Here is a 26776-nt window from a genome sequence, read left to right on the forward strand (position 1 = left end):
CTTATATAATACCCGATTCCAGATCGGGTCGGGTCGTCGGTCCGGATCCACCCATACCCGAATTCGATCCGAAATTCGTTCGGATCTGAATTACCTAATCCGATCCTGACCGATCTTGACCGTCGGTTTGGGTCGGATCGAGTCTAATCAGGTCGGATCCACCGGATTGGATCTATTTTACCCACCCATATGGGTCACCCCAAAGTATTGGGCCCCCACCAGAGGGCTTCGCTTCTCCTTAGAGTACCTGTCTATGTACTTAGACCTTGTCCCTCCTTGGAAAAGAGGAATATATCCTACAGTTAGTGCACTTACATCATTATGACCTATATGCATCATCTGTATGAATTGATTGCATTGTATGGTGGTCATTGAGAGATAGAGTTTCTCCCCTCGTGCACAATGAGTGCCTGAAGCTTGTGCATGATCTGTATGTGTGACTCATGCATTGGCATTGCATTTCATATCGACACTGCCCTTGCTTTATCAGGGCCTTGCCTCCACAGGGATATTCGTGGATGGATGAATGTGTAGACAACGGAAATGATACTTAAGCATACCGGGTGCATAAGATGCCCATGGGTGAAATTTTCAAAACTTCCATGGTACTAAGGGACTGCCCCAACACCGTGACCAAGTGGAAACTATGAGCGCACGATGGCCTTATACCGTTAGGCTACGACTCCCACTGTCATGTAGTCGGTTGGGTAGGGATATGGCCTTATCCGCTTGTGAGGGAGGGCATTATTAGGCTGAGTCTGACTAGCTCGTGAAATGGGTCCCTGTTGTCGAGCCTTGTTGGTGATTGACTGTTCACAGGCGGGTAGTGAGGTCTCTTACGCTCATTTGACTATGCGGGATCTGTAGAGTGACAGTCATTCAACAGTGTAATGGACCCCGGTGATTTCCTTATGATTGGAAATGTACTTGATATGTGGTTTGGATATGAGCACTGACATTACTTGCATCGCATTAGCATTGCCTGCATAAGCCCCTTCATGTATTGCCTTGGTATGACGCCCAATACTCATTGCATCGTATTCATGATAAGCATTGGTAAGGCTTGTGATATTGTCATTGAGCATGTTTCTCTCCTTGTACATTCTGCTATTTTTCTATGCACCATTGTCACACACTTTCGCCACCCCTTAAGCTTCTATAAGTTTATGTACGATTGATGCGTGTACGAGATCCTAGACATGTGTCGTAACGATAGAACTTGGAGTAACGCTGAGCTCGAGGACCAAGTGTTGCAGACTTTCCTTTCCCTTCCTTATTCTATTATCTTATGTATGTCATTTTAGACCTCATGGGTATTTGTAAAGGTTCAAATTCATAGTGGATTTTGTGATGTATGCCTTTGTTATTCTTAGATATACTTTCTGTGATCTTGGGTATGCTCGTATTAGAATATTTATACTGTTATGGAAATCCTCCTTTTAAGATCCCAGGATCGGAATCTGCCTCAGGAGTCGAGAATGGGGTACTACGGAGGCTGTTGCGGCCAGAACTGCCCATCAGGTTCCTTGTGAGTCTGGTTACCGAATCTGGGGCGCAACACAACTTGATTCAAAACTTATGTGACCCAAAGAAGTTTTCAAAAATAAGGTGGCCATCATTGTCCCCACTACTTTAAGTGGTGTGGTCTAGTTATTTTCAGCGGCACACATACACCCCACAACTCAACACTCACGCGTAGTTCACCAATATGAGGACTTGAACCGTTGACCTCGTGTTAAAACTCTTGTGAGTTTATCATTGGGGTAAGGGTAAGGACCCATGGTATGGTCCCCTTGAGCTTTGGATGAGCTTTATTTTTGGCATTATATCTTAAAATAATCATGCCAAGTGGATGAATGGTTTAGATATAACACATACATCATAGTGGGCCCCACATAACTTGATGACATCAACACACCACCTACTTGGCACACCACGCAATTGGCTTCCCAATTTTATCATGTGTATAATACAAGGTAGTTCTTACTGGACGTGGATTGCATCCTACCCCCACTCGGATGGTAATCCATCTGGGCAGGGCTCTGTGGGGCCACCATGATGTAAGTGTTTTATCCACGCCGTTCATCATTTTTCTCATATCATTTTAAAGTATGAGCCAAAAAATGAGGCACATACAATGCTTAAGTGGACCACAAAGTGGGGATTGAACGTTCACCATTAAAAACTTCTTGGGAGTTGGAGAAGTTCCGGATCAAGTCGATATTTTTTTTTCTCACTTCATCCATGTCTATATGACCTTATGAATAGGTTGGATGGTTAAAAAATCATCATGGTGGCCCTTAGAAAGGTTTCAACAGTAGGTGTCATTATTGTTGCAGCTTCCTTTAGCGTGGTCCATTGGAGCTGTGGACCTGCTTCATTTCTAGGATTATATATTAAAATGATCTGATAAAAGTGATTAACGGCGTGGATAAAACACTTACATCATGGTGGGCCCCACGGATCCTTGGGTAGGATGCAATCCGTGTCCGGTCCTACCTGGGAGCGGATTAGCTGTTACCCGGGTGTTACCCTTACCTTGTGGCCTACCTTGATGAATGTGTTTCGTATCCATTGCACCCATGTGTTTTTAATTTTAATTTTTTTTTTCAGCTCATTTAAGATTGGCACATTAAATCATTGAAAAAAGTGGTGAATGATCGTTAAAAATTTATTTGTAGGCTACAAAAAGTTTGATCTTATCAATGGGTTGGATTGAAAATTTTAATGGTATGCATCCAATCATCACTGTTTCTAGTGGTGTGGTCCACCTGAGTTTTCGATATACTTAATATTTGGTACCGATCTCTAAAATGGGTTGGAAAAACGGATGAACGGAGTAGATATACAACATCTCGTTATGGTGGTCCCTACATCAAAGGTAACACCCACTAAGCTTTTACCCGGGTTACACCCAATCCGCGCCTGTCCTACCTTTACCACGGGTTGGATATCTTGCAGACGTGACATTTGCTGTCCACGCTCAATGGACGGCTGATTGTCGTAACCAAATTACCCTTCCTGCCAAAAACGCTATTTGATAATCTGGCGATTTATGATGCTTGATGCTCAGAAATAGTACACGTGGCATACATTTACTCAAATAAACGTGATAAATGGTGGACCACACTAAGTAAGTCACGGTCCCAATAGTGGTTGAACCATCTGATTCGTGGACACATGTTTACTGAAATAGAACCGTTGGATATTTTTCACATCAACCGTCTAAGAAACGTCCACCAATCTCATAGAAATAAATGTAACTTTTGGTTAATGATACATCTAAACTAAGAGCCACAATTTGGATAATTCAATTTGAATAGGAGTGCCACGTTTACAGTATCTTAGTGCCTGTGTATCATCCATCACACTATGCCAGAACATCAAAATTCATCCCAGAACCCAAAACCCTACTCCCTCCCGCACTTTCATTTCCTCAAGAGAGGATGAAGAAGCTGATGCTGCGAGATGCTGCCATTCCTCCTGGCTTTTCTGGCACGAATTCCAACACCGGAATCTCATTTCAATTTCTTCCGATTCCACGCTCCTGTTTGAATCTAATCGTCTCTTCTTCTTCTCCGCAGGCAAATCCAATCTTCCTTTCTTTAATTTCAGCACTTCTATCAACAGGTACCATCTCTTCTTCCCTTCTCTGCTTGATTTCTCCCTTTTTTTTTTTTTTTTTTACGAAATCATTATGCTTGAATCGACATCGACTTCTCCAAAACCTAGAAATTTTGGGAATCATAGTCCGTGGAACTACGGTGCCCCACATTCCCAGCGCCGGGCCGTTATCTTTTCTCAATCGCCCTTTGGGGACTCCAGCTTCTAGAGGAGAATTAGGAAATAGAAAGAGAGGGTTTTCCCTACATATTGGAAGTGTAACTCGATTTCACTCGATTTCGTGGGCCCCACTATAAATGGTTCATAAACCAGAAACTATACTGCTCTGATGTTTCTAGCAGACTGGTGGGGGGACAACTAATGGATGGTTAATATGAAAAGTGATGGATGGTCCTGATTCAATAAACGAATGCATATTAATCAGATGTTAGGATTGTCTGATGAATCTGATTCTTGGGTTGGCCTATTTAAAGTGGGTCCCGTGATTTGGACGGTTTGATTTGAGTTATATATACACCACATGTACAATTGTTGAGTGAGCCTATAGCTGTTATACTGTGATAGTGTGTCAAGTAACTCTCCAAGCAGAGATGTAAGAGGGCGGTAACTGATGGGACAAGGAATCATAAGATTGGTTGAGTCTTGAGAGAAGGCAAGTAGGATATGTCTAGTGTAAGTGTGTCACTAATAGATGCTAGCTAAGAGACCTAGTTTCTAATCTTCCCATTACAATCAGGGCCATCACTTCTCTTATTCGAGTGTGACGAGAATTTGTACCAGCCATGATCGATCACATATCCTATGATACAATGGTAGGGCATCATTGTCACTCTCACAAAATCCAAACTGTCAATCAAATGGCCCATGTAATTCTTGTGTAGCGTAGCGGTGTGTTGAGAGAAGGGAAGAGATCACCATATCTTCCTTAACAAGTATACTCAAATCCACAAGGAGAGAAAATCCTCTAAAATGAAAACTAGAAGCAGATAATTTTATCATATAAAATCTCCTTACAAAACACATCTGGTGACTTTAAGTAGGCAATGCACACCCAAATTGTAACTTGACTAAATTGAACAAAAATTTCAAAAGTAAAAAATTTGCGATAAATAATAACAATCATTTGGTTTTAAAATCTTAATCAAAATCCCAAAATAAATATATTGATGCAAGCAATGATGCTAAAAACTCTAAAATGCATAAAGAAACAACAACTGCAAAACTTACTAAAAATGGTAAGTTCTAACTCTGGGCACACAAAGTCAACCTAGTAAACGGCTTTTTTTTTTTTTCCACAAAATTGGTTGGGAGCAACTGCCTACACCAGTTGCTACCCTATAAAGCTCGTCGAGACCTTTTCTAACAATATTGGCCGACTGTAAGCCCCTTTGACGGTGGCAAGCCGTTTGTTGCCTTGATCTAATTGCCTATCAAGGCTGCAGTTAACTGAGCAATCGTTGCTTTATATCTCCTGCATCTCTTGCTGAAGGCTTCAAATTCAATCCTTAATGATTGTTCCTCCGGAGCACTATCTGCAAGGTTGCTACTGCCCATTCTGCTGTTGGAAGCCATTGATCCAAGGGAAAACCTTGTCTAATACCTAATGACATGGTGGTGCGTAGAGAGTAAGGGAAGAGATTACCATCTCCTCTTTAACAAGTATCCTTGAATCCACAATGAGAGAAAATCCTCTAAAATGAGAACTAGAAGAAAATACTTTTATTGACTAGAATGTCCTTGCAAAGCAGATGTGATGACTTGAAACAGGCAAAGCACACCCAAAACCCTAACTCAACTCAAACGAACATTTTTTCCAAAAATAGAAAATTTGCTAAAAATAGTAAAAAAAATGTTTGGGTTCTAAAATCCTTATCAAAATCCCAAAATAAATATACTAGTACAAGCAATGATGCTAAAACCCCTAAAATGCATAAAGAAATGGTAGCTGCAAAACTTATTAAAAATATTGAGTTCTAACGTTGGATGCAAATTTGACCTAGTAAATGGCCTTTTTTTTTTTTTGCAAAATCAGTCAAGAACAACCACCATAGAGACATTTCCAACAATATATTACAACAAAAATGGGAGTGAAAAGTTGCACCCGTTGGAACCCATAATGTGTGCTTGTCCATTTTTGCCCTGGATCGAACTTTTTGACATTCTTTCGATCCAAACTATCCAAGAAGTCCTCCGCTACTCATTCTACATCATTGTGTTAAAAATAACTCAAAATTTCAATGTTAACTACTTGATTTGTTTTTTGGAACGGTAATAGAAGTTTCATTGAAAACAAACAAAAAGTCAAAACATAGCCATTTGGAGGGCCACATTGTACACAAATTCCAAGAGAAACTAAACACAAGTGGAAAGATTACGAGGAATCATCCTTCTCTGATTATAGAAGAACTGGTTCTACACATTCCTCCAAAATCTTTCTTATGACAAGTCAAAAACACTTTTAGGCATGTAGTCCATGCAACCCTGTTCATTTTCACTCCTTTAAAGGCCTTGTCCGGAGATTCTTCCTTGTTTTGAAGTTTCCGTTGTTATGCTCTTTCCATATTGCCCACAACTATCCCAGAAGATTCAATCATTATGCTTTGCTCCCCCATTTTCTGAATCTTCCCAATTAGCACCAGAGGAAGAATAAATTGTCTAAGGCTGTTGCATACCCTCAGCCATCTAAAAAATATCTAAGCCTTTTACATTACTGTCTTCGAGAAGGAGCAATGCATGAATAAGTGGTCTGCTAAATTTGCATTTCACTAGCACATGATGCACCCATTTATGTCATGTGTCAACATCCTTACTTGGTGAGAGCGGTAGACATCTACCCTTCCATGCTGTCAACTTTCTCACCATTCTCTCAACATTACCTGTCATGAATGTTTTCGTTGGTTCCCCACACATAAAAAAAAGTCTGATGTAAGTGGAGGGCAATTCCTCCAACACTTGAAGGAGCCCACCGAGGCATTAAAACCATCCTCCCCTAACTCCTAAAATTTCTTTCGTTTACTTTTTCAATTCTTTTTTGTCTTTCCAAAACTGCTTCAAAAAAAGAATCTTCCTGAAGCTTGAAGCTGCCTCGGTCCTATCCACATAAAGACACGAGACTTTAATAACAATCCCCCACCCACCCACCCAAAACCGTTAATGAAACATTCCTTCTTTGGTTGTGAATTATTCTACTCAAAAGAGTAATAATAAAGAAAAAAGAAAAAGAAAAAAAAGAAAAAAAAACAAAGGTAAGATGGGGTCACTTTAGTGGAGCCCCCTTTACAACCCCCCACCCTGAAGAAGCCTTTAGATGATCTATTAATCAAGATACAATAGTGAGTCAATCCAACACATTCCATCATCTAATTTCTCGACCTAATTTCAAATCCGATTTGAGAATCTGTCTTTCAGAAAAGAAAGCCCATGTCATGATGAGCCAGAGACTATACAAATCAGTACTTATATTAGCCTTCAAGTGACAATCCTCCCTAAAATTTTAAGGGGCCCCATTACTGGGCATCTAGCTTTGGTCTTGCCCGCACCTTGCCAGATTATTATATCACTCATTGAGTTAAAGCAGACTCCTTTTAATTTTAGATATTCTTGGCCTTGGGCCATTAATAAAAATCATAACCTTTAGAACAAGGAAAATTTGTAATTTTATCAATGAGTATCATGGATTGTTCAATCTGAGAATTTTGGCTAACGATTCTTGTGGGAGTCGGATTTTAAATACTTCTCTACCCACTTATGCCAATGTGCGTGGAAGACCCAGATTATTCATTTGGTGGGCCTAACCGTCAGGCTGGTCCTATCATCAGCTGTGCCAATATGTATCTGAGGATTGATCAGTGGTCCACATACCATGAAATAATGCAGTCCATCTATTGACCAGACTGGCCTCGTTTTTGGGCCATGGCACATACACCATGGGGTGATCTGGATCTCATGTGTATATGCCACATTGACATGTATAGAGAGTAGGAATCCTGCTCTCACGAGTAGCCATAGCAGTGCTCTTGGGCAAAACATCAGTGTAGATAATGTTGCTCTTGTGGAAAGTTCAGGTGCTATGCTGCTTTCAACTTTGTTGCTGACGACTCCTCTGAGAAGAGAATACCTCACGGAGTACCATTGGAGAAGTTCCCCACTGAAACAGCTTTAAGACACTATTCACTGTCACTTTCAAGCCAGGAAGTTCCAGTAGTTCAAAATCATTCTGCTGAGGATGAAGATGACTTTACTGAATTGGGCTTGCCAGTGCCTGAAGATGGAGATGCAGGCTCCAATTTGGTGACCAAAATGCATAAAGCGTCTCTGGTATGTAAACAGTCTAATATATTATTCTTTCTTTTTCCCCTTCTATCTACCTAGCCGGTTCATATCCTAACAAACCCTTCCTCTGCTCAAAGCATTTCTATGAGAGGTGCAGGCATGGCAAAGCTTGTGTTTGTTCACATTGCTACAGGTACATGTGCCATAACATGAGTTCAAGCATTATGATAAGGCTATGTGCAAAACACATTGCCCATGCTTCTGAATGCAGAGTGCAAATCAGATGAACCTCAAATTGATGTTGTGGATTCTAAGTATCCTCATTTCTTGATGCAGGATGCATACATGTGGATCAATGGTGAAGTGAGATCAATTAGCAAATTAAATTAAATAATCAAAATCACAAATCATGTCAAAATCATTAAATATCTCAAGAATCCAACATGAAACTATGAATAGTCTAGGCCACAATCAAGAAACTACGCCATACATGATCATTGAATACTAGAAATTAGGATTTAATGGATGTAAGAACACCCAATTAGTATAGGAATAAGTCAATTTCAAAAGAAAATGACTATTACTACCTCGGGTTTGCTTGATTAGAATGTAGGCTAACCTAGGGTTTGAGGAATTTGGGAGAAAATGTAAAATTAAAGTTTAGACAGTTTAATTGGCTAGGGGATTTTGGGGCATGGGTATTACCTGAGGGGAATTGAGGATTTAAGTAGTTGGAGGTTTGGGGTTTTAGGTTTTAGGTTAATTAGGGAAATTGTGATTCTGGGGTTTAGAGTAGGGTTAGGGATGGAGAATCAAGGGGTTTTTATGAGGGAAACAAGGGTCTTGGGGTCCTCAATGGTTGTGTTCAGTTGGGGTTGAAGTTGGATGATGAAAAATTGAAGAAAAGATGATTTGGATAAGAAGGAAAGAAGAACGATGAAGTTTTGGTATGAAGCCTCACATCGCTGTTGAATGGGGAATGGAATTACACCACACCCAAGCTCCAATCACATGAAGCAGAGAAAACACAAAGTTTTTTTTTTCTTCGGAATAATGGCTTTAGGGCTCCACATGCCCCCCCCCCCCCCCCGTCTTCTCTTTTATAGTCTTATAAATAGGCTTTTATAAAAAAACCTCTCTCATGATAGAATTCTCATTAAAAAAACTCAATCTCAATTAAAACATATAATCGTCCAAAAATAATAAAATAAATAACAAAAATTGCTAAAAACAAATAAATCTAAACTATTTGTGGCCAATGGGGTGGTCCACGATCAAGATGACCCACGACTAAGAGTTGTCCAAAGGCCCGTCGTGCACACTCCAACGATCTGATCGATGCAAACACTCAATCTAATGGTCCACACTCCTCAAGAATGTAGCCCACATGCATCTTCCTAGTGTAGGGTTTTCGAAGATGTATCAAATGCATGTGGGGTCTTCAAAATAGGCCACTTGACCGACTTAGGCCCGCGTAGTGGTCATCCATCCAAAGGGAAACTGGTGATGATCTCCTCCTATGGAAGACACTGAATGACACTCTGATGTCCTCACCAACTCTCCCCAGCCGAGAAAGATTCGCCTCTGGTGAAATAAAACTCCGATAACGTTTCAGGATGTTGGGGTCAAGTCGTAGAAGCTCTGTCTCTATGATCCACATGCAATCTGACACCAACCTGTCATTTTACTTGACCAAGTACTTCTAATATCCACCATGTCTAGCGGAAACTGCTTCTTCATCTAAAATATTATATATTTCCTTTCTTCTCGTAGATATGGATTGTACGAGTGGTAAATGTTGTGAAGAAGGGTCAGGTAATGGCCACGGGATAATGGTTAGGTCATGGTTTATGTGAGGGTTTGAAAATGGGTCAAATGGTGAAGTACCAAAACCCTTATATCGTACTAGATCTTTTACATTGAAGGTAGAACTAATTCCCATGGTAGGTGGAATATCTACTACATATGCATCATGACCCAATTTCTTTAGTATTTTGTATGGTCTTGCATTATGTGCTTGCAATTTCTTAACGACTCCCTGTGGAAACTGTTCGGGCCTCATATGAACTATAGCATAGTCTCTTTCCTAGAATTTCTTAAATCTGCAATGAGAATCAGCTAGTGCTTTGTATTTTTTATTACTGAAATTAATTTGCTTCTTCATTTCACCATGCAAATCATGTATCTGACATGCAAACTCATGTGCCAACTCTGAGGACTTATGTGACACTGACATGAGTATGACATCTATAGTGGTCCTAAGCTCTCTCTACATGTCTTTCCAGATCCATTTCCTCCCTCGGACTTATTTGATCATGAGGAAAGTTTGGTTTAGTTAACGCATGAATTTCCCGCACGGGTGTAAGTTGATCCGACATGTCCTCTGGGACAACGTCACTGGACTCCCCTAATGCCAAACTCACCTCAAGTGGTAACTCTACACTACTATCGGGTGTAACATCAGGTGACATCTCCATACTAACCTTAGGTGTTACCTCAATTGCCACGTGGGCATATAGATATACTGTCAAATCAACTGTAGTCTCCCTGTTAGACTCTTCGGCAATTTTTATTTTATTTTTTATAAAGATAACGGGAATATATTGATTAAAAAAGAAAGAACAAGGAAAGGATCTGCTGAGATAGCAGAAAAAAACTAGTAGCCAAGGAATATGAGGTCGTAGTCCATAAAGCCATTTACATTAGCCACCCATTCTATAATTAGATTTTTGGCCCTAGAGCACACAGCTTGAATTAAGTATTGCTTATCATTGAAGCATCTGTCATTCCTTTCCTCCCAGACTGACCACCATATAGCTAGAATCGCCATTCTCCAAATCCGAGTTCTCTCTTTGCCCAGCTTGATCCTGTGCCAAGACGCCAGCAGGTTAGAGGAGGAGTTCGGGATACTCCAACTGATTTTGAATTGTTTGGAGAATTCCGACCAAATCTGGACAATAAATGGACAATGGACCAAGAGGTGATCAACCGTTTCTTCTTCTCTCATGTAGCATATGCATATATTGAGGAGTTGCATACCCCTCTTTCTTAGATTAGCAACAGTAAGAATCCGATTTTTTCCAGCCAACCAGCCAAAGCAAATGTATTTAGGGGGGGCTAAGTACTTCCATAGGAAAGGGGATGAGGGGCCCACTGGGTTGAGAGGAGGGTTTAGGTATGAGTAGAAGGATTTCACCGAAAACATACTAGATTTGTCCCGAATCCAGATAAGTTTATTTGGCGTGGCGTGGTTGGGCAGCGCCTTAGAAATGCAATCAAGAAGCTCCACAAATTCAGTTACCTCCCAGTCGTGAAGGTTTCTGATATACTTCACGTCCCACACGATGTTGGCATCCGAAATAGCAAAGCAGCTAGCAACAAGAATTTTCTTATCTGGAGCCAGTCGGCATATGTTCGGGAATCTAACTTTTAACGGCTTCTCACCCACCCACTGATCTTCCCAGAATTGAATGGCTGATCCATTGCCAAGCTCAAAGCTGATGTTGTTGATCCCTGCTTGCTTAGACCGCAAAATCCCTTTCCAAATGAAGGAAACCCTATAAGCGGAGGAGTCTTTAGTCCACCATCCACCAGAAGAAGTGTCATACTTATCCTTGACGAGAGTGTTCCAGAGAGCACCTCCCTCACTACCCAATCTCCAGATCCACTTGTCGAGGAGAGCCTGATTCATTATTTTCAGATTTTTAATGTTGGCACTCCCTTCCTGGAAATGCTTGCAAACCTCTTGCCAATCGAGGTGTAGTTTCTTCTGGTTATCCTTCCCACACCACAGAAAGTCTCGTCTAAGTTTATCGATGTGCAGAAGTACCGACGAAGGACATCTGAACAGGGACATGTAATATATGGGGAGGTTGGAAAGGGCTGCCTTGATGAGAGTAAGTCGGCCTCCTAGTGATAAATATTGGCACTTCCACCTAGCGAGGTACTTCTGAAATTTGTCTACTATTTTGTCCCACATCGACTTCGGGGGAGGGCCGATGACAAGGGGGAGCCTCACAAAAGTGGACGAGAAAGAAGCGGACGGGCAGCTGAGAGATACAACATAGCTGGATAGTTTTGAATTCGATAAGTTGACGCCGAAGATTTTTTACTTTGCTAGATTGATTCTCAACCCAGACACTGCCTCGAAGCATATTAAAGTCGTGCGCAGGTTGTCGATAAGGATTGGGTTCGCTTTGGAAAGGATGAGAGTGTCATCAGCAAACTGGATGTGGGAACTCGGAGGGGATACTCCTGGCATCGCATTCCCTTTGAGAATACCTTCAACCTGGCCTCTTAGCAACATTTGCGAGAGGGCCTCCCCCACTAGGAGGAAAAGGAGAGGGGACAGAGTGTCTCCTTGATGAATACGCCTCGAGTTGTTAAAGAACCCTTTTGGGGTGTCGTTGAGTAGGATTGAAAAATGAGCTAAGCCTACACACGCTTTAATCCACCTTCTCCATCTTTCGCCAAATCCCATTCGGAAGAACATGTATTGAAGAAATCCCCAATCCACTTCGTCGTAGGTCTTTTCGATATCCAATTTGCAGAAAATGCTCTTCACTCCAGACTTGTGACACGAATGAAGGCATTCATTTGCGATGAGGGCACAATCAACTATCTGTCTGCCCCGGATGAACGCATACTGGTACTTCAATATTAACTTCCCCATCACTTTAGATGATCGGGACGACAGGACTTTAGCAAGAATCTTGTATGGGCCCCCGATCAGGCTGATGGTTCTAAACTCAGAGAAAGAGCTCGCTCTTGCCACCTTAGGAATTAGCGCAATGAAGGAGCACCTATCCCTTTAGATAGCCTACCCCTATTATGAAATTCGTGTAGAAAATCCATCACATCTTCGCGGACAATTTCCCAGAATGTTTGGAAGAATACCGTGGGGTATCCATCGGGACAAGGAGATTTGTCTCCCCCCAGCGATGCAATGGCCACTTTAGCCTCTTCTTCTGTAAACCGAGCCTCCAGGAGATCCGCCTCTGTTCCCTCAAGAGAGTTAAATTGAATGCCATCGAGACGGGGTCTGATCCACTCTTTAAAAGACAGAAGGGATTTGAAATGAGGGATAGCTTGCTCTGCTATCTCCTGTTTGTCGTTGATACGAATTCCATCCACATTGATACTGAAAATGGCTTTAGCTCGGGCGTGCATATTGGCTATGCTATGGAAGTATCTGGTGTTCTTATCCCCCTCAGATATCCATCTGGCCCTCGATTTCAGCTTCCAGGATATTTCATCTTCCAGAGCCATGGCCAAAATTGATTGGATGATTTGGATGCGCCTGCCCAACACTTCTGGGGATATGGAAGATCCTTCTTCTTCAGAATCGAAGCGTTGGAGTTCTGCGAATGAGGCTTCCATATCGGCCTCTCGCTTGCGAAGCTCTCCTTCCTTCCATTCTTTGAGTTTTTCCTTGAGAAGTCTGAGCTTGCAACAGAGCCTGTGGCCAGCAAATCCTATGACCTAGAGAGCGGGCCACCACTCCTCAATCTTCTGGTGAAATCCTTTAATCTTGAGCTAGGAGGAACTGAATCTGAAGGGTTTAGGAACCCAATTATCTTCTTCCATCAGTAGCAGGAGCGGGCAATGGTCCGAGGTAGTTCTAGGGAGAGCCAGCTGTGACACTGTCGGGAAGGCCTCCAGCCACTCAGTGGACAGGACAAACCTGTCCAGTCTAGATTGAATTGGATTTCTGCACCTGTTACACTAGGTGAATTTCGCCCCTGACAACGGAAGATCGACCAGCTCCTGGGATTGGATCCACTCTGAGAAGGCCTCCATGGCCGAGGATGCTCTTCTCTTGTGTGAATGTTCCGCTGCAAATCTAACCACGTTGAAATCTCCAACAAAGCAACACGAACCTGTGAAAGACTGTCTAGTACTAGTCAGATCATCCCATAAATATGATCTGTTAGAATCCACATTAGGACCATAAACAACAGAGATGAGACAACAGAAGTTAGATAACTTATCTTGTAGGATTATTGACGCCGAAAAACCCCTATTGCGGAGGACTGGAGATCCCATTTGGATGATTTCCATGCAATTAGAATGCCTCCCGAAGTCCCTAAGGCATCTAGAGTAACCCACTTTGCGTCCTTGGCTTTCCATAGAGAGGCCAGAAGTCGATCTTTGAACAAAGGGACTTTGGTTTCCTAGAGGCAGATGACGTCCGGGTCTTTCCTACCAATGGATTCCTTGATCAGACACCTTTTCTGTTTGGAACCCACCCCCCTCACATTCCAAGAGATGATTCTCATTGTGGCACAGAGCTTCCCCAGATCCCCTTTCTTCCTTGCCTTGCGTTGGACGCTGATAATGGACCTGGGCTCGATTGAAGGCTTTGGAGTTCCCGATTACTGATGGATCTGGGAAAATGTTTGGTAGGAGTTCTGGGTTCTGAGAGTGATCTTCCTCTATTTTCGATACACTGAAATAGAGTGATGTAATCCTCTGCTCTATCCCCGAACGATAGCCCCAAAGATCTTTCGACGTGTCCAACCGTGTCTCTGATCCATTTCTTGTTTTGGATCGAGTCGAATAATTCCTCAGTGCTTTTATCTTCACTTGAAATCCTAACATTGGCTTCCTATTGGTGATGAGGGTAGTCTGCACGCATCTGCAGAGGCTCTACTTCTATCACATTACCAGGAATGTCTTCGTGGAAAAGGGTGATGGGACCTAGATTGGCCCAGTCCTGAGAAGGAGGTACGGAAGTGATCGGAGATGTGGGGAGTGAAGGGTATGTTTGGGATTCGGAGAATCGGCTATCTGGTTCTTCGCCTCTGGAAATATCGTTGCCCATGGTTGAAGGGGATTGTGTCCTGGCGAGAATGGAGGGCAGAGATTGCTGTAGAATCTCCCACTTCACCGATGGGGAGGTTGGTCTGTGGAGATGGGCGAGTATGTTGTCGGGAATGGGAGGTGGACGAGACTGGGGAACTGTTTTGGGGATGGGAATGGGGTATAGGGTCTCGGGTTTGGATGCCGATAATGGGTTAAAGGTGTTTGGGGAGCGACGGATCCGGGTTGAATACGGATTCGATTTTGCGGACCCGATATCAATAAGCGAGGTTAACCTCGGGCCGGTCGATCTAGGGGCCACGTGTAGAGAGCTAAAGCCTGCCTCGGGATGACGGGTAGCCACGCGTCTTAATCCTGTCGAGATAGCTTCTTCAAAGCTTGGGCGCCTCGGAAACTGGTGCGTTGAAAGCTGACGTGGCTGAATCTGCGCCGCACACGTACTCGTCCCCGCCGAACTCTCGATGGGGGGGCACTTCGCTCGAGACGCCAACGCTGCATGCGAACCACGTGGCCGGTTCTCCGACGCCGGCGTCTGCTTTTCCTTGAAGCAAGAGACATCGTCGTCAGGAAGCGACGTAGAGACCTCGACGATCATGCCATGTACCCCTCCGATGTGCTGGATGCAGGTGCGTTCTCCAATGGCAGCATAGGTGCTGACAGGTGTCTCAAACGGGGCTCCACTGGAGCATGGAAAGCGTACTCCATCACTTGCTGTCTTCTCCGGCCCAGGGTCTGGTGTTGGAGGAACAGGTTCCTTTTCTCTCCAAAGGTCACCCCACCTGGGGTAGACAGCTCCTGGCATCTCCTGTTGCACCGAGAGTTTGATTTGCCGATTGTTTACTTTCACCAGCAAGTGGGAAGGCAAGAGAGTCACCTTCTCCTTCTCACCCGAGCTCTAATGACTCCCAGTCACCTAGCTTCGTTTTGGAATCCATTTCTAGCAGCAATCCAAGACAGGAAGCTGCCGAGATGAAAAATTCATTGAACCAACATTCCAGTGGAATATCCCAGATGAGAACCCATACATTTTCTATCCCAAAGATGGAGTATTCTTCCCACGACATAACCTTAACAACCGGACCATATGAATGAAGATGGCCCGCCATTGTTAACATCTCAGGATTAAGGCCAGGACACACCTTGACCTTGTTGTAACCCAATGGTTTAATGATGTAGTTATCGGGATGGAAACCAGTACAATCTTTGATCCACTCCCTGACTTGCGATAATGGGGCTCCTTCTTTTGTTATGATGACCACTGTCTCCGCCAGGTTTGCTCTAGCTCGATTGAAACTCTCCTGATTGACAGTGAGGCTGAACTCCATCTGTTCTTCCTTGGCTTCCTCTTGGACCGACCTGGGCGAGACACTGGCTTCCATATCTATTCTAGGAGGGTTATTGGGTAACTCTCTTGAGGTTGGGTTATTTTGAAGAAGGACATCTCTGAATGAGTGACCATCCAATCTTGCTGCTTGTGAGCTAATGGGAATATTATTGTGTTCCTTATGAGATTCCGAGGAGGATGCCTTCCTCATTTGGTCTCTGTAATTAGGCCCGAACCTGGCCCGCTGGACTAGCATCGGAACCTCCCCCCCCTGAATCTCTCTCCGTGTAGCATTTCAATGGCCCTAGCCAGCTTCGTTTCTGAGCTCATTCGAACTAGGGCAAAACCTCGGTATGCTACATTACTCCGATCTCTCGGCATGACAACATTCCTTACTGCACCCACTCGCCCGAAAACCCTCAAAATGTTGATGGGGAGCCATCCTGCCGGGTATCCTCTGACAAAGAGGGTTGGATATGAGTTTCTCTTTCTTCCTGTTGAGGTTGAAGTCTTGTGATCGCGTTTCCTATTTGAGACGTTTTTCCATCCATTGTTACCCAAATCGTCCGAATCTGCATTTTCTTCATCACCATCAGCTAGGGCTGCCGGACCATCCGTAGTTCTTCCTCTGCTAGCCTCACCCTTTCCTACTGTTGATCTTGGTTCTATTGTCATAAAGTCTTCGTTTCTCCTTGCGCTTCGCATTCTTACCAATTGAAAAGGGCGACTCTCTGGCAATTTTTTTATAGGGAGAGATTCAAACTGGAATTTCCCTACATCTTCAGGATCACATTTCTTGGTGTCCTCCTTTCTCGGGGTGCTTTTGGGTGAGAGAGGCTTCATGACAATTCTTTTGCCTTCATACATAAACGAACATGTATTTGAGCGGCTGAATAATGTTGTGTTCCTGTCATACAACTAAGGCCTACCCAAGATGATATTACCTGTATCCATACGCAAAACGTCTCATCATAGTGTGTCCATATAAGAACCAAACTGGATGGGAATGGGACAACGCTGAGAGACCGGAATCGAAAACACATCAACCCATGAGACTCGATAGGGCTGAGGGTGAGGAATGACTAGCAAACCTAAGTGACCTACAGTGCTAATAGAGACCACATTGGTGCAATTACCACTATTAACGATCACCTTGCGGTTTTTGCCACCACACTTAGCATATGTGTGAAAAAATTGAATTCCTACACCAATCATCACTTTATACAATCTGGACCAAGGCACATCTAACAATTGCAAGTGGCGCGGTCTCAACTCCATCCTCTCCATCACTAGGACTCGCCTCAGGTTCGTAGACCTCTTCATCTTCAAATTCACCCTGCTTATCCTCAACCATCTCACCAATTACAAGCGCCTTGCCTGGCTCTTTAGTGGGGCATTGTTAAGCGAAGTGGCCATACTCATGGCACTTGTAACATCACGTGGAATACTCGGGCCGTGCACTAGTACTAGCCAACCGTTTACCCTTAACATCCCGAGGGTTGGATTGGGAACTAGTAATGGGCTTAGATTGACTCCCAAAGTTAAATTTAGCTCCCTGAGGAGTAATCTTAACATTTGAATCCCAAGATTCGATTCAAAGTGTTTCCCAAATTGCGACTTGAGGTAATGCTCGAGGTCTTGCACCACTTAGTACATTTGTTCCAAGATGCCGACGTCTCGCGAGGTTTTTTGTAAAAGTCTCTTTCTAAGGCCATAGAAGAGAAACTGTGGGTGTACTGAGCCCTAATGCCAATATTTTGAAAAAAAGAACTTTGTGTTTTCTCTTCTTCTTATGATTTTGAGAATACTCCATGTGATTTGGAGCTTGGGTGTGGTGTGATTCCATTCCCCATTCAATGGAGGTGTGAGGCTTCTCATATATCATATTCCTTCTCTTTTCCTTTCCATCCAAAAGAGGTATTTTCTTAAAACTTCATCTTTCTTATTCACTTTCCATCTAAAACCATCAAAATCATCTTTTTCTTCAATTTTTCATCATCCAACTTCAACTCCAACCGAACCTAACCATTGAGGACTCTAAAATCCTAGCCAACGACCCACACGTGTGACCATATGGCCACATGTGCGAGCCCCTAGGCTGACTTTACGAACAACCCATCAATCCCTCGATTTCTCCTCATCAAAACCCTTTAATTTCCCATCCCTAACCCTACCATAAACCCTAGAATCCCAATTAATCTAAAACCCCAAACCCCAAACCTCCAACCACTTAAATCTCTAATTCCCCTCAAGTAATACGCATGCTCCAAAATTCCTTAGCCATTTAAACCGTCTAAACCCGAATTTTACCTTTTTCCCCAAATTCCTCAAACCCTATGTTAGCCTACATTTAAATCGAGCAAACCCTAGGTAGTAATAGTCATTCCCTTTTGCTAATTGGGTGTTCTTATATCCATTAGATCTTAATTTCTTGTATTCAATGATCGTCATGGCGTAGTTTCTTGATTGTGGCCTAGACTATTCATAGTTTCATGTTGGATTCTTGAGATATTTGATGATTTTAACATGATTTGTGATTTTAATTATTTAATTTAACTTGTTGATTGATCTCACTTTACCTTTTATCCACATGCATGTGTCCTGCATCAAATTTGTTATCAGAGACATAGGTTTAGCATGGGTTATTTGTGTCACACGTAGGTTAGAGTTGCATCTATATTGGAACTTTACATATGGGGTTGTTAGTACATCCCTTGCATATAGGGTTTAGGATCATATTGCTGAATTTTCAGTTAGTGTTTTGATATTATACTATTGCTGAATTTTTAGTTAGCGTTTTTAGATTATACTATTGCTGAATTTTCATATTGGTAATCTCTGATTGTCCTATCGCTGAAATTTCAAAGTAGTATTTTCAGATTGACAGCTTGCTGATTTTTCAGGATAGTGTCTCCAGTGTGTCCAATTCGGCATCTAGGTTTGTCTTTGTCATAACATCAACGTAGGATCTAGGTTTCCTCTTGAGAGTTTACCTTGTGTATGCCCACTCGTTATGGGCATAGTTTTGATCTACATCCCACCATGAATCTAAAGCAGATTGCCGAGGCCCACTCAAAGCCATTAACAATCGTCCGACGGCCACTGAGGCTCACAATTGGACCACCGCTACTCAATTGACTGCGACTAACATGTGCGTTAATCAGCTAGAAGCCTCCCTCAAGGCGTACCTCGACACTAGGGAATATGTCAAATTTCAAGCTGGGGATCAAGTTGACGGACGATGACTCGGTCGTGGCCAAGTGGTTGGCCGTGGTAGAGCACATGCGCAACCATATCGTGAGGAGCATCGTGATTGCCATGACCTAGATGCGCATGTCATGACGAGCGTTAAAGTTGAGGCACCTAATTTTGATGGTCGCCTAGACCCCAAGGCATTCATCGACTGGATGGCGGATATAGACCACTATTTTGAGTGGTATGAAATGTATGATGCCCGTCATGTAAGGTTTCCCACGATGAAGTTGGTGGGCCATGCCAAACTATTTTGGATCAACACTGAGTGTAAGATCGAGTGGTCTGGAGATGCCCCTAATAGCGCATTGGGTAGAGATGAAAGAAATTTTCAAGGAAAAATATCTCCCCCTCTTACCATCACAAGCTCTTGGATCAGTGCTAGTCCCTTTGCCGGTGAAATATGCCTGTGTCTGATTACATCGCCAAATTCGATGAATACATGATGCGATGTGACATTGAGGACCTGATGATCACACTCTCCCGTTTTAGAACGGGCCTCCGAATTGACATTCAACGAGAACTCCTCTTGCATCAATTCTTCAGTTTGCACTAGTAGGCCCTATGGTTGTGTGATCCAAGTTGTTGATCTGATGGACTGAAACAGTTGACGGACCATGCCCCAAAAATCACCTTGATGGGACGATCCTATACCGTCAATTGATGGCCTGTAGATAAATGATTAAGGAAAGAAATACAGCACTAGTCCACATTGAAATGGAAAAAGGCCAAGGATTAGACAGCTAGGAACTTCCAGTCTGGGAGATTTTTTGGCGCATAGGCAAATCCATGGTGGGGTTCATAACTCTCATAAGATCAACATTATGGATCAGTGAACCATGGCGCCACTTGTTCAATTGAAAAATCTGAGATGTTGTGCATATCTTCGGATCAAGGATATTCTTGTTCCTCTTTAATTAAAATAGATTTTATGATGTCTAGCTGATCAACAAAAAATATTATTCGTATCTGGTTATTATTTACTGAATCATTCTCATCAAATCTTACATGCAAATGTTTTATACCCAACCTGGAGCGACTATTTCAAGCAGAAAGTAGAAACTTCCAGACAGCCTGTGGATACTGATCTTCAATGGGTCAGACAACTCTTATCCAAGATGAATTTCCCTCAAAGAGAGAACCCCAGCATGAAAGTCTCCCCAAAAGAGGACTACCACCCCCTGGGTTCTTTCTTCAAATCGGAGGACCGTGATGGTGTTTCAATCGTGAAGAATGAACCCAAATTACAGAAGTGGTTCTCTGAGAAAGGCCCTAATTACAAAACCCCGAGCTTCATTACTATTGAAGAGATACCCTCAAGCATCACCCTCTCTGAGTTGAAAGAGGCAGTCTCATTTTATGGGGAGATCTCTAGTGCTTCCATGAGAATAGCCCAGAACGGATCTAATAGCTGTGACATTGAATTTGAGGTGAGCTGGGATTTTATTTGTTTTTATCATAATGCTTCCTTTTCATTTTTCTTTCGGTATCTAAAATGTGCATTGCATATACTCTAGAATCTGGATTCGATGGAGAGAGCTCTTGTAGGTAGACATGTTACTGTGAGGAACTGCCACCTACCAATTCGTAGTCGTTCTGCTCCAAAGGTTGTTACTGTTAGAATTAGCAACATTAGCGTGGAGACTGCCGAACCCACCATTCACTCAGTATGCAAGGGATGCGGATCGGTGGAGGGTCTCTTAAGGACAAAGGAGGGTGCCATAGAGGTCTTATTCAGCGTCAAGGATTCCTCAGTTGCACAAACCATACTGAATAAGTAAGAAATCTGACCCATAAGAGTTTCATCTCTTGTCAACGATATTCTTTTTCATTTCCTTAAGTCTTCCTTTTCTTTTCCTTAAGTCTTCTTTTTTATTCTTTTCCTTTTCTTTCATTATTTTACTGTGTGGGCATGCATACACGTGTTGTTTTTGTTCATGATAACTTATTCTGCCCATGGTTTCACCCCTTGATAGTTGATACATAAGTCACCAAGGACAAGGTGCTCTGCATTCGAAAGCAAAAGAAAAAGTTTCTTACTTGACTTCCCGGAGTTCGCTCCCAGCATTATAGCCATCCCTACCCTCTCATGTCATTCCCATGACACTTGCATCAAAACACTTGCTTATAGTCTAACCTATTATTAACAGTTCTTGCTTTAAGTTGCATCTATGTGCGTGCTCATTTGTGCATTCTGTCATGAGCCCCTGCTAATGTAGACTGCACGAGTGAGATAGTGAAGGGACCTTGCCACACACGTGTCAGATCTGGTCCATTAATCTGATGGGGACCACCACGAACATGCCTTGGCCCAAATTCAGGGTATTACCTTCATCAGGGGAGCCACACTTGTATGAGACAAATGAACTATTAGAAAACAAGTGACCAACCGTTCACATTCAATGTACACTGTGGCTTTCTGATGAGCCAGCCGACCTGATTTTTTGGGTCAGGGCATGTTCACGGTAGGCCCAGCCCAATGAATGGCCTGGTTCTCTCAAATGCATGTCCTTATGGGGGCAAATGCCTTCTCACTCCATGATTCCTATTTGATTTGCGTTATGTGCTTTGATTTGTTGCTCTGTTGCATGTATGCATGTTTGTGTCTGTGTATGCTTTTGTGATCTGCATGCTGAGCTCATACCCTGTTTCCCTGCTCATTGCCATGATGGTCATGCATGCATGTTTATATGCAGATATTTTACTATATTTCTGACACTGACAAATGTCTACAATCCATTTCTATCTGTTCGATCCATGATGGTCTGCATGTATCTTCTTGGTTTATGCATGCATAAACACATGCATTGAATACCCCAACTGAAATTGTTGATGTTCACCATTTTCTGTCCTCCCAGATTGAATGATGTGTCGATCAATGGCTGTCGGTGGTCAGCTCAATTACTATCAAAAACCACTCCAAACTCAATAACTAATGTGGCCGATGCACAACATGGGGTTGGGTCCCAAATTATTAACCTCATTGGAGGCTTTAGAAAGCAATTAGAAATGAAGAGGATCTACCTTGAGGACTTTGAGAAGCTGCATCAAGCTGTGGTGCACATTAGAGAATGTCCTACTGATGGCCATCTATAGATCAGTGAGCTTCTTTAACTCATACATGCATATATCAACATCTGTTCATTACATAAGGAATCGAAGTATTAGCATGCATCCATTGTTTCACCTGGGATACTTTTTGGGCCTGTTTGGTTAACCATAAATGCATCTAGAGAGTGGTTAATAAGCAATTAAGACAATTGCTTGCTGTTTGGTTAAAAGGCGAATTCCACTTCAAAAAAGGAGCAAAACTCAACCTTGTAATAGGTGGGCCCCACCATGATGTATATGTTATATCCACACCATCTTTTTTTAAAGATCAATTTAGGGCAAGAGCCCAAAGAAGAGGCGGATCCAAAGCTCGAATGGACCACACTACATAAACAATAGGGATTGAATGCCTACCATTGAGTCCTTAGGGGCTACGGAAGTGTTGGATCTGCCTCATTTTTTGGCTCATGCCCTAAAATGATCTGACAAAATGAACGGACAGTGTGGATGAAACACAAAAATCACAGTGGGGCCCACAGAGTCTATTGACGCAATCAAGTCTCTTTTCAAGAATCATACCTGGCCTGTTTGTTTTTCAAAGTTCACAGTAAATGAGAAATTATTACTTTTTCTACCAGATTGGAAAAGAGGAAATGAGGTTGTAATTTCACCTTGAAATCCGTGGCGCAAAATGGTGTCATCTTACCAAAATTATGGTGGTAAAATTTGTGGGGCCCATCACTATACATGTGTCTGATCCACGCCATCCATATGTTCTACATGCTCATTTTAGGGCATGAGCCAATAAATGAGACAAATACAAAGATCAAGTGGTCCAGACCACAGAAAACAAGAGGAATTGATTGCCAGCCGTTGAAATTTTAAACGAGCCTAAGGCCCACAGGAATGTATACCTGCCATCCAACTTGTTCATAACACCACACGGACACGGATAAGGGAAAACAAAAACAATAAGCTTGATCTAAAACTTCTGCGGCCCCAAAGAAAAAATGAGTGGTAAGCATTCATTTCCCCCTCTTTCTTGTGGTGTGGTCCACCTGAGCTTTGGATCTGTCTCATTTTTGGGCTCATGCCCTAAAATGAGAGGAAAAACAAATGGACGGTGTGGATCAAGAAATACATAACAGTGGGCCCCACAAATTTTAGTGGAAAAAATGTTCGCCCTCTTTGTTCTAGTGCAAGAGCTTTTCAAAGAAGCTTCCTGTCAACATCAGGTCATTTTCAAGAGGTGGCTGTTGTATGTAAATACATGGGTAAATAATAATTACCCATTTACATTGCATTTACCTTGGGATTTGAAAAACAAACTGGCCCTAAGCATCAGCAAATACCAAGTAAACCATGATTACTTTTTTACCACTAATTTGCATGCATTTACTGCGAACCAAACAGGCCCTAAGGACTGAAGGGCCTGTTTGGTTCGTTTCTTAGTGATCACACTACCATCAAGTTTATTTTAGTTGAGCTTAGAACTTAAATGGTTTTAGATGTTTTCTCAAATGCTTTTAACCATTGATATTTTGTTTTCATCGTTAAAAATGGTTTTATCAAATTTGATGGATATCCAATAGTTGAGATCTTGTTTTCTGTCTCTTAGGCTTACTTGGGATATGGGCCAAGGATGAATGCCACTGTTCGTGGAGGGATTTGGTCAATTTGAGTACAAGGATAGGCAGAATTACAAGCTTTTTTATGTAGGGCATACCGAAGCCTGTAGTGGTTTGGATTTTGGTTATCTTTCTTCTTCTTCTTTCTTTTCTTTTTTTCCTTCCGAATTTAGGTATTCAGTTTCGGAAGCCTTTTCGGCGAAAATAAATAAATAAAAACAAAAGGTATCGGTTTTGGAATTCTTATTCCCAAGTTTAGGGCAAGTTTTTTACATGAAAACTGAAAGGTAGTTTTGTTTCTGTTCCCCACACTGTTAAGAAGAGAAAATTTCCTTTCCTCTATTTTTCGTTGGATCTCCTAAACCACATTGAATGTCATAAATAGCCCTTTCATAGCCAACTAACTTCTTGCAGAAAATTGTCTCTATGTCAGGCTTATTGTGTATTCAGGTATTGAATCAGCTGTTGTGAGTGGTCTTGGTCAGAACTCCGGCTTTGATGAGTTTGATTCCCAAAGGTGCATGCATGATCCAAGCTTGTCGCAACTCTGTGAGATCCGTGGAGCAATGCTTGATTTGTCCAGCAAGAGGCCTGGAACTCTACATACTGAATGCTAAACCACTGTCAAGCTAAGTGGCCATGGACCAGATTGTGCTGTGTCTGGGCCATGGATCTTGCTCCTTTCCATCATGGCCATTTTTATGTAATCAACACCTTTGAGCTTCGCTGCTTCTGTTTGTAGTAAGCATTGGCAATGACTGCACGAAGCTCCGAATCATCCACCATCTTTGCACCAATCTACAGGATCGTGTCACAGTACTGCCTTTTTCACAGCAATCTGCACCATTCAGTCAGGTCTACTTCGGACCCATTATTGCTTCCAAAAAAGGAAATGGTGAAAATTAAAGATTTTTCCTAGTATTTATAATGAGGAAGTAGCCTTTAAATTGCAATTGCTTTTCTCTCAGGTCTAACTTGTAACAAATGTTAATGTGATTTGGATCCCAAACCCTCAAATGTGATTGCAATTCAATTTGATTATGGTGATCCAGACCATTGATCTGATAGGCCCCACTGCCTATGGGGGTTCTTCAAGAATCGCCCAGATTGAAAGATATTTTGAAAATCAAAAGGGACTCTACTCAATGTCCACCCAGATGGGTCAACTCGAAGACTTGACTAAGTCTTTACTAGATTTGACTCCATTTTATAATTAAATTAAAAGCATTTAGAATAATAAATATTTTTGAAATTATTATGTTGGTATACTTGTATAGGATAGTTAAGGTTGACCGAGTGAGTGACTAGGCTCAAGCCATGTCGAGTCAGCCGAGTCATGAAGCTGATCTGATGGTTCTTATCGAGTCGGGACACTGACTCGGCTCAAAATCTCACCAATTCGAGTTGACTCGGCTGAGTCAAGTCGAGTTGGTGAGCTTTAGAACTATGATTGGAAGTTCCTAGCCCTTGGGCTCGTGGCTACAGAGAGTTTGAAAGTAACGGTTCCATGGGGCCCTCGGATCAAATGGTCTGGATGAACAAACCATAGTGGCTGGGAGCATCAAGGCAGGATTCTTAATCACATACTTCAGCATTCTAGATTTCCTCTCCATTACAAATTCACAAGTATTCGCTGCTATGATGGACGGTAAGGATCATGTGATATCAACCTCTTGTGGAATCAATCGCCAGGAAATTCTCAGCTTATATTGAGGACCTTAGAGGTTTGCTAGCTAAGTTTGCCACCTTGAGCAAGCATTTTGTTCTCTCTTTCTATCCCTTGATCAGCTGATGGGCTATCTCAGATGGACATACTTTTATAGGGTATCCACTATCTGAAGGAGGAAAACCGCTCTCTAGCCCTGCTGATCTACTGGATTGGATCTTTTCTTCATACATGTGGCCCACCATGTTGGCCTGCAGCCTGAGTAAAAGGGTAGATTGATGTCCGGATGATCAGTTTGCCAATTTACCATGTAAAAGCTAACCTCAAATTGGTTGGAGAAAGGTTTGGATGATGATGATGTCCGCAGGACCTGATGAGCAAACTGCCTGATATTTTAGTCTCGGCATGTGCACCGCGGAGTAAGGGTGGCAATGGACCAGCAGCCCACCCGACCTATTTTTAGATTGAGCCTGGACCTATTCGCTTGGGTGCGGGCCTCACATTATGGCCTGATTAATTTTTGGGTCTGGCTTGAAATTCTGGCCGTACCCCAACTGGCTTTAAATGTACATATGTTGTGTCCTACAAATAAGCATTTCCAATCCTTGGTCAAGCAACCCATCCATCTTGAATGTAGAAGGTTAGCTTCATTTCTCTAAATGTTTTTTTTTTTTTTTTTTGGTTTTCTCAGTGCATTTGTCCCACTTGATGGACGTATAGCTTAGGAATATTCGAATGGGGAATAGGAATTTTATTAATTTTTCGGCTGGGCTGGGTATGGTGAGGCTAGGTCTGGGCCTGCTTTGCTATGGGCATGCAGGTTTAAGTTGGGCTCAGTCCTGTGCCTTTAGTGATGGGCTGGGTCCTAACCTAGTCCGGTCCAAACACGGGCCATCGCCACCCCTGGCCTTCATTGACAAAAACTGTGATTATGAGAATCTTTGCTAGAGTATGTTTGGACCATGGGATTAGGTGTGATTAAGTGGTATGGAATTACATCTGGTCCCATGCAAATACCATATGGCGTTTGGAAATGACAGAAATGATTAGATTAATTTAGGTATTATATCATCCAGTCCTAATAGTAGTATGCATATACTGTGAGATCTTCAATGGATTTTGAAATCCACTACTTCT

General features: G+C 42.5%; 1 protein-coding gene across 5 annotated transcripts; it reads left to right on the forward strand.

Moving 5' to 3' along the window:
- The first annotated feature begins 3381 nt into the window (after positions 1–3381).
- On the forward strand, positions 3382–25014 carry LOC131225278 (uncharacterized). 5 transcript variants are annotated; one of them, XM_058220788.1, is made up of 8 exons: positions 3382–3495; positions 3585–3630; positions 7689–7941; positions 20347–20489; positions 20535–20724; positions 20812–21071; positions 22153–22394; positions 24407–25014. In XM_058220788.1, exons 1-7 carry the CDS (start codon positions 3447–3449, stop codon positions 22388–22390), a joined length of 1179 nt encoding a protein of 392 aa, XP_058076771.1. In that variant the 5' UTR covers positions 3382–3446; the 3' UTR covers positions 22391–22394; positions 24407–25014. The 5 variants fall into 5 exon arrangements, with proteins under 5 accessions (XP_058076771.1, XP_058076769.1, XP_058076767.1 ...); XM_058220786.1 differs by having other exon boundaries at positions 3384–3495; positions 20347–20724; positions 24388–25014; XM_058220784.1 differs by having other exon boundaries at positions 3385–3495; positions 20347–20724.
- Positions 25015–26776: the final 1762 nt, after the last annotated feature.

This window comes from Magnolia sinica, chromosome 14 (genome assembly GCF_029962835.1).
Source record: "Magnolia sinica isolate HGM2019 chromosome 14, MsV1, whole genome shotgun sequence".
Classification (NCBI taxonomy): Eukaryota; Viridiplantae; Streptophyta; class Magnoliopsida; order Magnoliales; family Magnoliaceae; genus Magnolia; species Magnolia sinica.